Raw genomic sequence first — 18,457 nt, 5'->3', positions numbered from 1 at the left:
TTCAGTATGTTGTTTTACACATGAGTGGTAATTAAATGCTGCCTGCACAGTCCTCTGTCAATTATTTATTTATTGATTGAATGTACTGTCTTTAAATAGTTACAAATTTTAATATAACATAATAATAATAATAATAATAATAGTAGTAGTAGTAGCTATCGAAAGAAAATCAGTCAATCCATATTTAAATAAATTTAATCTCCAGAAAAGTTTTGATTATTTGTTGCTCACAAATGTGCCAAATGCTTGCTCTGGGGATTAATCATTTTATTTCGCAGTAGGGGGTGTTCAGTCGTTGCCATACTCGATTATTAATATGTGTTGTAAAATTGAGTTTGATAGTTAGTTGACTATCACTTCTTCAACTTTTCTTGAGTCGTGTCAGATGCTAGTGTCGGGAAAAAAGAGATAAGCAGTTTGGTGGCTGCAAGGCAAGAAGTGTTGTGCAGGGATGTCTCTGGCAGTGGTGACAACATTTGCAGCTCACACCCTATTGTGACCATTTGCCATAAAGAAAGTAACACACAGAAGTACAAACGTTTTATCAAAGCCCATTAAAGTGACATTCATGTTCACATGTGGTAATTATTTGAAACAATGATAGTGATATGAAATTAAAGTAAGGCCACAATAAAGGTCAAAGAACAGAATAGTATTGCTACTGCAGTACCACTCAGTGTCAGCTTCACAAAAACTTATGAATCCCATTGACAAGTGTCAAGCAGTACTAGGGGGCATTGCCCCAAGAAAAGTTGGACAAGCTATAAAATCTTTTTGTTGTGTTGATTTTCTGTTATTTTAAATTTATAAACTAGCAAAAGCATCACTAGCAACATTGACCTTACATGCTTGTACAATTGCCCAGCACAGACAGCTTGATGAAAATTTCAATATTAAAGAGAATCACAGTTGAATAGTGAGCAAAAATAGATATAGAGAGATAATTTTTTTCAATGGCCCCCCTCCCGAACTTGTCAGAATCCCCCCCTCCCCTGTCCCCCTCCCCTCCCCCATATGAGTGGCCCTGCCATCAGTTCCCAAGATTCCTGTGAGGTCTTTCCAGCAATTGTAACGATAATGGGGCACATGTCACCACTGTATTGCACTCCAGCTGGTAGTGCACGACTTCTTGCCATTGCCCATGTCCCACTACTTGGACGAGGGGTTGGACTCTGGGAGGCCTTTCCCTGCTCTTGATTATTCCTTTATTATAAATAATTTATGTTGCTCCTGTTGAAGTAATTTTAAAAGATATCTGAAATCTGGGTGCTCAGTCATGTTCTTCATTTTTATTGTTGTTTTGCCTGAATGTAGATGTATCTGATATAAAGATTAATAAATAAATAAGATTAGTATTAATTTTTACCTTCATATTGCATATAAACAATGTGGTTACTCTTGTGAAGCATGCACTTGTAGAACATTATAGCATGTTGTAGCAATTCCTTTGATGATTATTTATCTAAAGACATATAAACCTGTGAGAAATAAAATCTGTATGAATTTTGGGTGTAATATAATGTTTTCTTACATGAATGTGTAATTTTTGCATAATCTGCTTTTCAGGAAATGGGCTTTATAAAATTCATTGGTGCCAGACTATTTGAAGCCACTATTTGCTTCATACTTATTACAGTGCTGCCTCTGCCACCTTACATGGAATTTACGGCCTACAGGTTTGTCTTAAGAACTGTAAATCTATACTGTATATCAGCTTCACTCAAACTTCATATAGTGGTGAGACTTAGAGGAAGTGTATTTAGCAGTGAATTATCAAAACCGGTATTGAGAGGACCAGATAGTAAACAACAAGGTAGTAGATACTTGTGTAACTTCTTGTAATTGGGATTCACATTCAAGTAATAAATAAAAATAAAAAAGTTAAATAACCTAAAAGGAATGTATGTGATATCAAGAATTGTTTTAGTAACAGTTGGGTGCTTATTTAAGAGGATTGTGTTTAGGATTGTTATTTAACTATTCTTATATGAAGACTGTTTTATAAGCTTATTTCTAACTAATGGGCTACTTAAGAAACCATGTGCTTTGATAACATTTTTTATCTGCAATGAATTTTCTGGTCTGTTATTAACCATTTCACATGTACTTGCAATGGCTACTAATATAATGTTATGTTAAATAGTTCTGGACTCCATTTTAGTCATCTGTTGGCTCAACCTTTTTGTATATTACTGTAGTTCACAATATTATATTTCAGTTACCATTTTAATTTTGATTATGTTTGTCTGACATTTTGTTGTAATGGCTGACTGATAACTTCTTTTGTCTTCACGAATGTGGGAGAGGCTTTCTTTTTCTCTCCCCCCCCCCCCCCCCCCACCCACCATTGTATAATGGCAGCCGGCAGCCTGCACAAGGATCACCACAAGACATAACAAATAAACAAACAACAGTTTTGGTGTGCCAGAAGAAAATAAATCTTTGACAGATATAGAATTCTTATGTAGTCTACATCAATTTGAGCTATGTTTATTATATATGGCCACAATTTTAAGGAATCTCGATCAAGCTATTATCAGTTATAACTATGAAACATTGCAGGAACTATTATCATCACTTTTGTATTCCTTCACACACACACTGTTCAAACATATGACGTATAGAAGTGCAATAAAGCTGCCACTAAGTTCACAATTTCATACTTTTACAAAAAGCTCAAGAAAACCAGGTATGATTCTCTTATTTCAAAGAAGTGTGGGAGTATCCAAGACATTGTGAGCTACTGTGAATAATCCAAAACAAGAGAAATCAAAATACAACAGGAAAGTCAGTAAAGTAAACAATAAATTCAGCAAAACACACAGCTTAATAAAGTACAAAGATCTGCTTGACTGTGGCTGGTGCTCTGCTTAAATAGCAAGAGGTGCTGCCCATCTCACGCCATGTTGCTGTGGCATACAGTGATCTTCGAGGGCATAAAACCAACTATTGCCATCACAAATCGATTTCACTGTAATTACTATGGAGGTCAGTGTGTTCATTTTCTTGTCTCTGGCACTGGTAAATGCGAAATTCGTGTTGGTGACAAGTGTGGTGTACATCTGTATTTTTGCGTGTATTCTTTTTGTGCTGTCCTACAGGATAACCTGAGGAAATATTGCAATAAATGACAAAATTTTTATACTGTACTAAAGAGCTTTGAGAATACAATGAAGAACTGTAAGTTCTTGCAATTATTGCCTCTTCAGGACAGTCAGGATATTTATGCACATCTATCATTATGTATATTCACTGATAATATTTAGGTAGTCAGCATTTTTTAAACAAATTATTTCATGGCCAATTGTGATACACAAAACAAAGATAGTTTGCTCTTGCACTCAGTCCAAGGACAGGTCAACAGCAGTCAGGTTGGCAGCAGTACCAATAATAGCAAACCTCCAGTCTTCACATTTTTCTGCCATCTTCATTTCTGTGTAGAGGAGCTACAGCCAAAACTTTTTAAATTTGATCTACATACTACATACGTAGCCTTCTTCTAGTTTATTAAGCATTCGCATAATACCCCTCTATTTTTGTTTTAGGACCTCTCTCCCCCCCCCCCCCCCCCCCCATGTCTCAATAGATGACCAGTAATCTGAACTCATCCTTTTAAATAGTGTACACTACTGTCCTCTCTCTCTGTTTTAAGGGATTCGTCATTCAAACTCTGGTCAGTCCTTTTACCTTTCAGGTTGTGCCTGTAACACCACATTTGAAAAATATTCAGTCTTTTCCTCTCCTCAGTAGCTAGAGTCCAGATATAATAGCCATAAAACATGACATTCCAAACATATGCTTTCAGAAACATTTTTCTGGTTTGTAGGCTGTTATTTTTGAGGTTAATATGTATTTTTTTAAATTTTAATTTAATTTTTTTTTTTTACCGAAGGGACTTTTACCTAAGGCAATTCTTTTTTTTCTTACTTCTTTGCTTCTCCTACCTCTAAATCCTAAATGAATAAATGAGTCAACTTGTTGCAGTTGCTTGTTACATACATGAGCTTTGGCTTCCTTTCTGTTGTTGTCACAAACCACCACCTTTGTTTTAGTCTAGTTTATTTTCAGGTTATATTTTTTTCCCATAACTTCATCCATTCCACTTAAAATGGCTTCAAGGCCTTCCTTTTTGTAAGGAAAGAAAAAATACAGATCTACATCTCCATGACTGCTCTGCAATTCACACTTAAGTGACTGGCAGAGTGTTCATCAAACCACCTTCAGACTATTTCTCTACCATTCCACTCTTGAACAATGCACAGGAAAAATAAACACTTTCTGTGCAAGCTCTCATTTCTCTTATTTTATTACAATGATCATTCCCCCCTCTGCAGTTGAACATCAACAAAGTATTTCCGCATTTGGAGGAGAAAGTCGGTGATTGAAATTTTGTGAAAAGATCTCACTGCAACAAAAACTGACATTGTTTTAATAATTGCCAAACCCAACTCATGTATAAAACATTGTTTTAATAATTGCCAAACCCAACTCATGTATAAATAATGTATAAATAATATCTGTGACACCCTCTCTCTTATTTCACAGTAACATGAAATGTGCTGCTCTTCGTTGAGCTTTTTCGATGATCTCATAAATCGTAACTGGTAAGGATCCCATACAGCACAGCAGTACTCCAGAGGAAGATGGAAATGTGTAGTTAGCCAGTATCTTTAGTAGATCTGCTGCATCTTCTAAGTGTTCTGCCAAAAAATGCACATTTTCCATGTTGTGATTCTAATTTAAGTTGGTCATAATTGTAACTGATAGGTATGCAGTTGAATTGACATTCTTTAAATCTGAGTCATTTATTGTGTAATCAAAACTTAATGGATTCCTTTCAGTACTCATGTAGAGGACCGTGCACTTTTTATTGTTTAGAAACAATTTCTATTTTTAGCATCATACAGACATCTTGTCTACATCATTTTTGCAGTTGATTCTGATCTTCTGATGAGTTTATTTCTTAGTAAATAATGGTGCCATCTGCAAACAGTGTAAGAAGGCCTCTTAGATAGTTTCCTAAATCATTTATACAGATGAGGAACAGCAGAGGACCTATAACACTTCCATTTTATTCAACAGCTTCCTGTCAGTTACTGCAAACTGTGGCTGTTCTAATAGGAAATCACAAATCCAGTAGCTCAACTGAGACAGTACTCCATAAGTAATGCAATTTGATTAAAAGTCGCTTGTGAGGAATTGTGTTAAAAGTCTTATGGATATCTAGAAACATGGAATCAATTTGAGCTCCCCTGTCCACACACTCATTACTTCATGTGAATAAAGAGCAAACTGTGTTTCACAAGAACATTGTTTTCTGAATCCATGTTGGCTGTTTATTAATAAATCGTTTTCTTTGAGGTAATTCACAGTGTTCAAACACAATATGTGTTCCAAAATCCTACTGAAAATCGACGTCAGTGATATGGGTCTGTATTTCAGCAGCTTAATCCTATTTCCTTTCTTGTGTGTTGATGTGACCTGTACAACTTTCCAGTCTATAGATATGAATCTTCCACCAAGTGAGCAGTTGTGTATGACTGCTAAGTATGGATCTATTACGTCAGCTTACTCTGAAAAGAACCCAGTTAGTATACATTCTGGACTGGAAGACTTGTTTTTATTAAGTGATGAAATTGCTTTGCTGCTTTTAAGTGACTCATGTTGGCAGCTGTTCTGTTTTTAACTCTGCAATATTTACTTATTTATGAAGATCCAGTTGTGAGGAAAAATTCTCAAGGATGTGACAAATATCCAAAATAAAATATAATGATGGACTAATCCCACATTCTAGCAAAAAGCTAAGTATCAGGATGTTGTTTAATGTTATTTGTGAAGGACATTTGCCATCGTTGACTCATATAATGTATTTAATGAACAACAGTAAAGGTTCTACTTTGAAAAAAAATACTGCTGCTTTTCTGGTTAAATTGTTTAGCTGTCATATATATATTTACTGCTTATTTAACTGTTGGAAACATAATGATTACAAGAGCAGGATAGTAGTTACGACACACCATATAAATTTAAATAAAAATCAACTCTTGTTGCAGTAAGTCAGCCTAGAGCTGGTTTCACAAAAGTACCCATGAAACTAACATAAGGACTATACAAACAATAGCTTGCACTATGGGGAATGGACTGGGTGGAAATGGTTCATGTATCAGTTATAGATAAGAAAGCTCAATAGAGTGTATGGAATGTGCCACCTATGCATTGCTCATACAATCACATTTAAATTCATGTAACCAGTAATAATTTGTGTTGAATGCTGTTGCAGTATCTCTTTGATCTTTTCTCAGCATAGTGGAGTGCAGTTCAACATTTTAATAAAAATCATTTGTCACTGAATGATATTCATTTGTACCCATTTCCATCAAACATATGACACTACTCTCTTAAGATAGCTACCAGTAAACAATGGCCTTAGTTATCAATCTTCTATTCAGCATCTTGTAAATGCCATATTAGACTTGTTAGTGCTCTCATCATATTACATTGTAGTTCAGCTCTCATCAATTTAAATGTGCTATATAAAGAGACTCTGATAGTTTGCAGGAAGTAATACAAAATCTCACTTTCTCACAAATTTTTCTTCACTTCTTTTCAGTGTACATTACTTATCGTTGTACACACTAAGTCTTCATCTTAAACCATTCTGCAAAGACTTCACAATGTATACTTAGGAACATTGGTCAAAAATGCTACATAGGCAGATACATTCATGTGAGTAAATTCTAAGTGATGCCACTAGCAAGTTTCTTTAATTTTTGGCAAAAGGAAGAGATTATTTGGGGCCAGTCATAGCCATAAATTGGTCATAGAATTGTCCAGTTTTAGGACTAGCCAAGAAATGCTTGTATTTTGAATGGCGGGGTACTGTCCTGTAGCCATAGTGGGACAAGATATGACGCAAGCCCATTCGTTAATCACTTCTCATAAATTCTTTCAAGAACTTTTCGAAGGAACTCCATGGTATTCCAATTTGTTGTTATTGTTGTACTTTCTTTGAATGTGAATATAGCAATGTGTCCTCCTACAATCAAGAAATTGCACACTCATTTTTCCACACACTCCTCTCATGCTGGGGAAAAACCATCACAGATGATCCAGATGCATTGATACTGATTTTTCCATGAATCGGATTATAACAGCCACATTTTGTCATCAGTTATGATGGTGAATATCTATTTTGAAATTCAAGTGATCAAGAAGCAGTGTACAGCACTATGAATGATGAATCTCTTATTTCTGGTGTAAGTGGTGTCATATGCTCTTGACAGCAAATGTTTTTCACATCAAGACTCACATGTAAAGTATATAGATAATCAGTGGCCCAATCCCAAGAATACAGAAAAGTTACAGTGGAAGTTGTGTGATATGACTACTTTCACAAATGTCCCCTCTTCTGATAGGGTAAGATATGCCTATGATGAGATTGGAATAGGATATGCTGGGTGGAATACTGGTTGGGTGCTTAGAGCAGATCTTGCAGTAGCATGTTCCTTAACACTTTATTATGCAATTGCAAGTAATACATCATCATTTCCATTGGTTGGGCAGTGACAGCTGGAAGCAGTCTTGACCAGTGTTGCGACTTACTGCTTTACAGCTCACCATGTACCATCTACACTTTCCAAGGAAGAAAAAAAAAAGTAAATAAAAAATAATAAAAGAAATAAGTAAGGTGCCAAATACATAATGGTCATTACTCATTACAGAAAAGCAAATTACTGGTTCCTTACAAACTTGGTGATGGAACAGCCTGTTTCACAAACAATGAACAGAATAAAAGGGAACTTAATGAATTTTTAAATACCCTTTACGACTGTATGCTTCAGCCTATTTATGCTTTGAAAATAAGTCAATAATAAAATACAAATTTGTTACATGGTTTTATTGCTTCATTTTCTATTTACTCAGTGGAAACTAAGGCAGCACCTAGTTTGAGAATGCAACCAGATATAACCCTGGTACCATGGCCATATAGTGTACTCATGATAGCAACTTTGTGCATGTTGTATCTCAGTGTGTGAATGTTTTGGACCCACATACTATTCTACTATCTGAACAGGCCTCAAAAGGCCTAATGGTACTGACTGGACACCATTTCATCCTTGGCGAATAGATATCACTGGATGTGGGTATGGAGAAGTATGTGGTCACACTGCTCTCCCAACCGTTGTCATTTTTTATGACTGAAGCCGCTACTTCTCAGTCAAGTAGCTCCTCATTTGGCTTTCCACCAGCGCTCGGCACATCCAGATGGTCACCCATCCAAGTGTTAACCAAGTGCAAAAGCACTTAACTTCAGTGATGTGATGTGAACGGGTGTTACCATGGTGGCAAGGCAGTTGGCAGCTTCACATTATAACTAATAAAATAAAAACCCTGGGGTTCAGAAGCAGGAAATTAATTCATTACAACATCTAAACCAACAGTGAGCAGTTTTTTTACTGAATGTACAACTGAAAATTTTGTTTTGTTTCATGCTAAAAAAGCCAAATAAGGTAAATGAATAGAGATATGGAATGAACACAAGATGTTATCGGAAGTGTTAAAATGAGTCTATTTAACAGTTAAATTGCTAGTGGAGAAATTGCTCTAATTTGTCATTTACAAAGCTTTGTTACTTTTTTTTGCAGTGCTCCTCCTTACATGCCATTTGAAGGACCATTACAGCTAAATGATAGATTAAACAATGCAGAACATTTATTTGTTGATCTTCTTAAGGGGCCTGAAGCATTTGCTGTACACAATGGAGAAATTTATACAGGAATACATGGAGGAGAAGTAGTTAAAATTGTAAACAACAGTTTAGTGCATGTAGCAACGTTTGGAAAACCATGTGGTACGTACATTTCAAATTGTAATCAATATTGTAATTGGCAACAAAATAATAAAAATCATCATTGCATCCTGCAGTTTTTTGTTACTGTACTGATTTGTTACCAGTTGCAGTGCGGGAATGGAAAAAATTAATATTAATACCATTTGAGTACTGTCACTGTTCTTGCTGCATGCATTTTTCATCGTAACTAATGTTCTGATTTAAGATTTTATCTACTCCCTTCGTTTCCATTCTTATGTGATAAATTTGTGCTGGAAGAATATGAAGCAGAATATGTAGCACAGATAAAGACAAACAATTACAGTGAAGTGCTCAGAACCAAATAAAATTAACTTGTAAGAATAACTTGAGGACGACAAAATTGTTGTACTGGATGAAAATACACTCGCCCGTAAAACAGTGGGTTCTTTGGCTTGCTCTGGGAGGTGACCGAGTGGATACTATAACACATAAAATATTAGTTTGCTTTATTACAACATGAATAAGAAGAACTACTTAACTTTGTAAACCCATTTCCCCAGGGATGTTATGAGTATTTACAACTGTCTCTGAACATTAATGTACCACTTGATACAGACAAAATACAAGTCTCTCACTCACAGTACATTTGACAATAATTTTAATGTAGTAGTCTGCTTAATACATTGATCACATAGTTGGCCTTCTAGAAGACAAAGCTGTCATCTTAGTCAGTGACCACGGACTAGATTGAGCAGTACTTTGCGCGGTCATAAGTAGAAGATCTGTTGCAGCAGTGTACTTGTAACAAAATGTTTCTGGATGTGGCTACACCATTGTCACTCATCTGTCGATGTAGCTTCCAGACATTATCTTTTCTTGTGGTTACTTTACCACCTTGCTCTTTAGATGACACCACGTAAATATATCCCCAATAGACTTAAAATTATTATGTTTTAGTTTTTGCTTTTGCTTTTAAACAGGTCTTGAAGGATTGGAATTACAGTATTTGTAAACTGTCTTGCAGTGGTTTTAGGATCAAATGTTTGTATCCTTCATTGCTGTCACAAATTACATTCCTGTTTTGAATAATCACTGGAAATAGATCATAATTTTATTGAAAATACTTTAATCCTGTAAATAAACTGTTTGCTTCAAATTGATAGAATCAAACATTATTGCCATATGTATAATGTTTCTCTCTCTTTATACTATTTATATTATTCAGTCTTAACTGATACTAAAATAAATATTTATTAATGCATTACTGAAGTATTGCCGACATTTTCTGTTTTGTTCAGGCCTGGACATAAACTCAGTGTAAGTAATTTATAAATTGTAACAAACAGTTGAAAGCCCTGGATGGAATAATAACAATATTAAAAGAAGGATAGATTGATACTCACCATATAAAGGAGACCTCGAGTCATGCTAGGCACAACGAAAAACTGCTGCCCATTAAGCTTTCAGCTTAAAGGCCTTCTTCTGAAGTAGGAAACTCATATACATTCACATAAACACAACTCACACACAAATTACCACTGCCTCTGGCCATCATGGCCAGATGTGGACTGCAGCTGTGCCTGATGTGAGAAGCAAACTGGTGTGGGTGGTGGGGGTAGGGAGGGTGCTAGGTTGGGGAGGGGAAGGAAGGCTGCCTGAGAGTGAGGGAAGGTGTACTACTGCTTGTGCGAGTGTGCGGGGACTTGGTGGGGACAGGAAAGGGTTGCTAAGTGTAGTTCAGATGTTTGGAGGGGAGAGGGGAGAAAAGGAGAGATAGACCTAGATGACATGTCCCTTACATCCTCACACCACGACGTACTGCAGTCTGGTTACTCACACCATTTGGAGCCCCTCTTGTTCTGCCATGGCCCCTGGATCCACCAACAACTCTGTCCAAATGTGCATGACCACACCTGGGCATCCACATAGAATGGTGTAGCTGCACCCACTTCATACTCTGGGAGTGCACACAGGAAACCCAGAAAAATCCAGTGAGGGCACCTGTAGGAATTCTGCTGGGTTTTGATCATTGATAGGTGCGGACTTGCAAGAAGCCAGGAAGAAGTCTAGTGCTGAAGCCAATTTAACAAACCCTAAAGCTTTCAGCATTTTGCACATTAAAGATGCAAACAAACTGTTCTGCTATGCCATTTGTGGATTGATGGAAAGGGGGTGTGGTCAGTTGCATAATACAACAGTGAGTGGAAAAGCTATTGGAGTGAGCAGCTGTGACCTGAGAACCATTTTTCATAATCAGAATGTGGGTTGCACACTCTATTATGAAGATCTGCTCCAAATCTAACCTAAAATCATTTTTCCTGAACAACTCCTTCTAGTCCATGGAAAAATAATACATTTATCAGTGTTATCATTAATCATGTATAAAGATCCTATAAGCTGACTTATTCCACATCATCTCAAGAAAAGAATGATTCAAATGAGCCATGAAATATCTAACTAACTAATTAAGTAATTATATCTAAAAACAAAGATGATGTGACTTACCAAATGAAAGTGCTGGCAGGTCGACAGACACACAAACAAACACAAACGTACACACAAAATTCAAGCTTTCGCAACAAACTGTTGCCTCATCAGGAAAGAGGGAAGGAGAGGGAAAGACGAAAGGATGTGGGTTTTAAGGGAGAGGGTAAGGAGTCATTCCAATCCCGGGAGCGGAAAGACTTACCTTAGGGGGAAAAAAGGACGGGTATACACTCGCACACACACACATATCCATCCACACATATACAGACACAAGCAGACATATTTAAAGACAAAGAGTTTGGGCAGAGCTGTCAGTCGAGGCAGAAGTGCAGAGGCAAAGATGTTGAATGACAGGTGAGGTATGAGTGGCGGCAACTTGAAATTAGTGGAGATTGAGGCCTGGTGGATAACGGGAAGAGAGGATATATTGAAGAGCAAGTTCCCATCTCCGGAGTTCGGATAGGTTGGTGTTAGTGGGAAGTATCCAGATAACCCGGACGGTGTAACACTGTGCCAAGATGTGCTGGCCGTGCACCAAGGCATGTTTAGCCACAGGGTGATCCTCATTACCAACAAACACTGTCTGCCTGTGTCCATTCATGCGAATGGACAGTTTGTTGCTGGTCATTCCCACATAGAATGCGTCACAGTGTAGGCAGGTCAGTTGGTAGATCACGTGGGTGCTTTCACACGTGGCTCTGCCTTTGATCGTGTACACCTTCCGGGTTACAGGACTGGAGTAGGTGGTGGTGGGAGGGTGCATGGGACAGGTTTTACACCGGGGGCGGTTACAAGGGTAGGAGCCAGAGGGTAGGGAAGGTGGTTTGGGGATTTCATGAAATGAGATCCATCCTTCATGAAATCCTCCCCATTCCACCAAGAGTGTCTTTCCACCGTCCACCTAACCTTCGTAACCTCTTAGTTCATCCCTATGAAATCCCCAAACCACCTTCCCTACCCTCTGGCTCCTACCCTTGTAACTGCCCCCGGTGTATAACCTGTCCCATGCACCCTCCCACCACCACCTACTCCAGTCCTGTAACCCGGAAGGTGTACACGATCAAAGGCAGAGCCACGTGTGAAAGCACCCACGTGATCTACCAACTGACCTGCCTACACTGTGACGCATTCTATGTGGGAATGACCAGCAACAAACTGTCCATTCGCATGAATGGACACAGGCAGACAGTGTTTGTTGGTAATGAGGACCACCCTGTGGCTAAACATGCCTTGGTGCACAGCCAGCACATCTTGGCACAGTGTTACACTGTCTGGGTTATCTGGATACTTCCCACTAACACCAACCTATCCGAACTCCGGAGATGGGAACTTGCTCTTCAATGTATCCTCTCTTCCCATTATCCACCAGGCCTCAATCTCCACTAATTTCAAGTTGCCGCCACTCATACCTCACCTGTCATTCAACAACATCTTTGCCTCTGCACTTCCGCCTCGACTGACATCTCTGCCCAAACTCTTTGTCTTTAAATATGTCTGCTTGTGTCTGTATATGTGTGGATGGATATGTGTGTGTGTGCGAGTGTATACCCGTCCTTTTTTCCCCCTAAGGTAAGTCTTTCCACTCCTGGGATTGGAATGACTCCTTACCCTCTCCCTTAAAACCCACATCCTTTCGTCTTTCCCTCTCCTTCCCTCTTTCCTGATGAGGCAACAGTTTGTTGCGAAAGCTTGAATTTTGTATGTATGTTTGTGTTTGTTTGTGTGTCTGTCGACCTGCCAGCACTTTCATTTGGTAAGTCACATCATCTTTGTTTTTAGATATATTTTTCCTACGTGGAATGTTTCCCTCTATTATAACCATATCATTAATTAAGTAATTAATGAAACATTCCTTTGTCGTGTCTCCAGAGTGTCTGTAGCACCTGGTGAAGTCCCATTTGTGGCCATGGCCAAAGTTTATACATTCTTATCAGTGTGCATCGTGCAAAATAAGTCATGTGATGTATTGTTTCGTAGATTTTCCCCAAAATGCTGGACCCAGACTATGTCTGTTGACTGCTACACGTATACTATCAAGCTAAGTAAGTCCCACCAACCTCACTTTGACCAGCAAGACAAGGTTTAAAATAGTCATTTTTCCATACCACTTTTCCTTGCCCCTTAGCTATCAAACCACTTTCAAAAACCTTTCAGATGTGGCCACGTGATTGGAAGAAAAGCACTACAAACAGTCTCTTTATCTGCCTAGTAACAAATAATGAGTGCAAATAATAGTCTTTTGATGTGCATGTATTACAGACAGTTTTCTTACACATATGATGCCTTCTAAATGATTTATTTCCAGTGCAGTCAGACTTTACAAGACAACATATTTGCTTTTCTTGTCTCACAGGAATATCTTTGGGAGTTATGCAGGAACAGGGTTTGTGTGAAAAGTAATGAGACTGAGCTTTTGAGTCAAAATTTATTTTAGATATCACTACAACCACTTAGTACTCTTCAATGTATGACCCTGGAGAGTCAACAACCTGCTGCATGTAAGATTTCCATGGTTCAAATGCTGCTGTGGACATTTGAGTCTGGGATGGCCTTCAAAGCCCTTGTAATGGTGGCTTGGACCTTCTTCAGGGACCCATGACGGTGTTCTATCAGGGAAGTTTTTAGTTTGGGGAACAAAAAAAAAATTCTGGCAGTGCTACATCGGTACTGTAGGGGGCTGGGGAATCACTAGAATCCCTTTCGTGGCCAGGTAGCTGGCCACCATGAAGCGGGTGTGACTCGGCGTGTCGTCATGATGCAGCTTCCAATCATCGGCAATGGCTGGCCTCACACGATGGATCCTGGCTTTCAGTCTCTTGAGCTTTTTGCAATAAAAAGCACTGTTGATAATTTGGCCTTGGGGCACAAACTCATGATGAACCATGCCCCTGATGTCAAAAAACACAATCAGCATGGCTTTCACCTTCGATTTGCTCATGCGAGCCTTTTTTGGACATGGGGATGCTGCAGTTTGGCATTCAGCACTCATGTGCTTTGTCTCTAGGTGGTATCTAAAAATTCTGGATCAGCTTCAAGGGTCTGGAGATTGTCTTGGCTGGTGTTCACATGTGCTTGCATTTGAAGATCTGACAAAATCTTTGGGACCATCTTGTCACAGACATTCTTCGTTGATAATTCTTTGGTGATGATGTTGTGCACTGTCATTTTATCAAGTCCAAGGTCATCTGCTATCATTATGACACTCATCTGATGGTCGGTGTTCAGTAAAACACACATACAGTCAATGTTTTCATCAGTTTTGCTGGTTGACGGGCGTCCTGAATGGTCCTCGTCCTCAGCGCTGTCGTGGCCCTCTTTAAAGCTCTTCACCCACATGAAAACCTGGGCTTTTGGCAGGCAATCATTGCCATAGGCTTGCTGACACATATCCAACATTTACATACCTGATTTTCCTAGTTTCACACAAAACTTGATGGCATAACATTGCTCGATCATTTGCTGCACATTGCGCCATGACCGATGTCTTTGCGATGTGTCCATTCAATGCACAATGCCACCAAGGCAAGAGCTCGCAGGCGACTGGCATGCTGCGCATTTTTGACCAGACACCCCCGACCACCATCCACAAAGTACAGTTGCATCAGCAAAAAATCAGTCTCATTACTTTATATACAAACCCTGTATTAGTCTTCCTGGTTGCGGTGTCAATATGAAGTCCTTGCATTTTGACTTTAGAGCATTGTGCAATACCCAGGCATTTATCCCAGTCAAATCCAACAAGTTGTGTAATGTGTGAACAGGCCGATGTCTGGGTGATGCTTTGTCTGAGTATTTGCAAGCCATTTAGTCAAGCATGTCGACTGCATATCTAGAGCAGCTATAAAATGTAGCTGTGTCTGACTTCTCTTTCAAACTGGCCTCAGCTTTTACATAATGATACATAATGCTGAGAATAAGGCCATTCTTATTCTTGCTGCTAATTCCCTGATAAACAATGTCATGTCATTCTTCTGTTCTTCTTCGACAACACTGTACTATATAAATCTTCTTTGGCCTTCTTGACAGAGAATGCTGAGAATAAGGCCATTCTTATTCTTGCTGCTAATTCCCTGATAAACAATGTCATGTCATTCTTCTGTTCTTCTTCGACAACACTGTACTATATAAATCTTCTTTGACCTTCTTGACAGAGACGTATTTCCCTGCGAGATTGATTTATAGTGTCCACAGTACTTGTACCATTTGCCTTCAAAGTTTCAGAGACAGCAAAGGATGTGAAAAAATGGGCACATGTGGCATCATTTCCCTTATTCAAGTAAGGTTGAACCAACATTTAAACATAGTTGTTGCAATTGAAAAGCATGTCTATGCACCACATAGATAAACAGTTATAAAATGAACATATCAACATGCACACCTTCTTCATCATTGATCAATAAATCACCATGTGGTGTAACATCATCATCTGATGAAGAATCTGAAATTAAAGGTTATGGCACTTCTTCCTCAGATGAAAACTCGAGCAGCTCATCCTCAGATTCATGAGCCAAAATGTCATTTACAGCATTTACATTGTCCTCTTCTGTTTCTGGATGTTTGACCCTAATGAATGTGCATGTTGCAATCACTATTTACGCAGTTAGACTGCACTGCTAACACTGTATTTCATGGAACTAAGCACTGGTTGTGCAAAACTTGTTTACACTTTCAGACATGTTTCAATCTGATTTCCCTCCCTTCTGCTGATGGAGAACTGCAATGTCATCAGGCAGTGACATTAAAGTTATTTTTGAGAGTGTGGACTAAACACAGTCTAAAATAAATGTGAACCAATAAAAGGTATGAGATTACTATAATGGCTGCAGCAGTGGGTCAGAGCTGACCCATCTGTGGTTCTAAGTGATCCTGGATTTTTATCTTTTAAAATTCCCCTGTAAAAGGTAAAATTAAATGTGATCATTAATTATCTTATTTGATACAAAGTCATAGAAATTCATTGGTCTAGGTAAAAATACAAAATAGTAACCATCAAAATATTTACGGAATGGGTCATGAGTGACCCAGCCACAATTCTAGTGTTAAGGGAAGATTATCCCTTTATCTCCAGGCCTGAGAATAGGTCCTGTGCCACAGAAACTGGAAAACTAGCACTACTGTTTGCAATACTGACCAGTACTAGCCCATGGGCACAGCTCAGGAAAGATACATTATATGGCCCCAGCTTTTTCAGCAACAGTTCTTAACTAAGACAGTGGAAATCTCAGAACTGAAAAATTGCATGTAACTTGAATAGCAATGGCTAGCTAGATGTTGTTTACAGAGGCCATATATATACTATCAACAACTTCGTCAAGGCTGGAAGTGGACATACAGTACTATATTGAACAAAAAAGATCTTCATCAGATGCCTGATCTTTCTAAGAAAAGTAAATAAAGATAAAATACTTGAAAAAGTGAAAGTTATAGTACTTCTTAAAACCAATCATCTATAAAACAAGAAAGGAACAAAGAAAACAACAAATCAATGCAATATAATTGAACTAAACTATATGTTACAATGAATAAGCAATCATTACTCATAAGGAATTGAAAATTGGGAAATAAGAAAAAACTCTCCCTGGAAAATCTAGGCTGGAATAATGATGCTATTACCAAAAGGATATATTGCTGTTCACCATATAGCACAGATGTTCAATCACAAATAGGCACAACAAGTAAGCTTTCGGGCGAAAGGCTTTCTTCAGAATTAGACTTCACACACACACACACACACACACACACACACACACACATTCATGCAAATGTGTGCATGCATGCATGACCATTGTCTCTGGCTGCCAAGGTCAGACTGCGAGCAGCTATGCATGATGGGAGAAGCAATGTAGGTGGGACTAAGAAGGAGGCTTCAGCAGGGAGGGGGAGGGATAGCAGGGTATAGGGGGGGGGGGGCGGTAAAGTGCTGCTTGTGGGAGCATACAAGGATAGAGAGGGAAGGGCAGCTAGGTGCAGTCAGGAGATTGAACAAAGGGTGGGAGGGGTGGGGTGTGGGTGGGGGTGCAGTAAAGGAGGGAAGTAAACAGACTGTGGGTGGGTTGGTGGAATAGAGTGCTGTGTAGTTCTGGAGTGGGAACAGGGAAGGGGATAGTTGGGTGACTGACAATGACAATAGAGGTTGAGGCCAGTAGGATACCAGTATGTTGCAGGGAGAGTTCCCACCTGCACAGTCCAGAAAAGCTGATGCAGAGGAATGCAGATGGCACAGGCTGTGAAGCAGTCATTAAAATGAAGCAGCATATTCAGCAATGGGGTGTTCCAGCTGCTTCTTGGCCACAGTTTGTCAGTGGTCATCCATGCAGACAGACAGCTTGTTGGTTGTTATGCAAACGTAGAATGCAGCACAGTGGTTGCAGCTTAGCTTGTAGATCACATGACTGGTTTCGAATGTAGCCCTGCCTTTGATGGGTAAGATGATGCTTACCACTGAACTAGAGTTGGTGATGGTGGGAGGATGTATGGGACAGGTCTTGTATCTAGGTGTATTACAGGGATATGAGCCATGAACAAGCAGTTTGGAACAGGAGTTGTATAGGGATGGATGAGGAAATTGTGTAGGTTCAGTGGGCAGCAGAATACCACTGTGGAAGGGTGGGAAGGATAGTGGGTAAGACATTCCTCTTTTCAGGGCATGACAAGAGGCAGTCAAAACCCTTCTTTAGTCCTTGTCCATCACCTCACAGCCCTCTGTTCCACCAACCCACCCACAGTCTTTTTACTTCTCTCCTTTTCTGCTCCCCCTCCCCATTCCCCAACCCCCACCACTCCCTCCTTTCTGCCCTCTGTTTAACTTCCTAACTGCACCTAACTGCCCTACCCTTTACCATCCCACACCCCCTACCCTGCTATCCCTCCCCTCCCCACCCTAGCTGCCTCTATGCCCCCACTACCCAGATTTTTTTCACATCATGAGGTGTGTGTGTGTGTGTGTGTGTGTGTGTGTGTGTGTGTGTAATCTCCTTTAGCTGTTCGTGTTGCCTTTTATGTGAAGTTCCTTTAATGTGTTAAATAATGTGTTACTATAGGTTATACATATTGACTGTCTGCAATTTAACTAAAGAGAACTACACCAGAAGTGTTTTGCTTTTATTTATAAAGCATCTTCCGTGGTTATTGGTGTTTCTTTACATATTCCGCTCCTTC

At 39.1% G+C, this 18,457-nt stretch overlaps 1 protein-coding gene across 1 annotated transcript in view; it reads left to right on the top strand.

Annotated features, from left to right (window-relative positions):
* LOC126197214 (adipocyte plasma membrane-associated protein Hemomucin-like) overlaps positions 1–18,457 on the top strand; it is a 117,680-nt gene that overhangs the window by 38,142 nt on the left and 61,081 nt on the right. The window contains exons 2-3 of the mRNA XM_049934623.1: positions 1,567–1,676; positions 8,646–8,851. Of these exons, the coding sequence (XP_049790580.1) occupies positions 1,570–1,676; positions 8,646–8,851 (313 nt within the window). The 5' untranslated portion in view covers positions 1,567–1,569. The remainder of the gene's footprint in view (positions 1–1,566; positions 1,677–8,645; positions 8,852–18,457) is intronic.

Source organism: Schistocerca nitens, chromosome 1 (assembly GCF_023898315.1).
Source record: "Schistocerca nitens isolate TAMUIC-IGC-003100 chromosome 1, iqSchNite1.1, whole genome shotgun sequence".
Taxonomy (NCBI): Eukaryota; Metazoa; Arthropoda; class Insecta; order Orthoptera; family Acrididae; genus Schistocerca; species Schistocerca nitens.
This window is presented reverse-complemented; position numbering and strand designations above follow the sequence as displayed.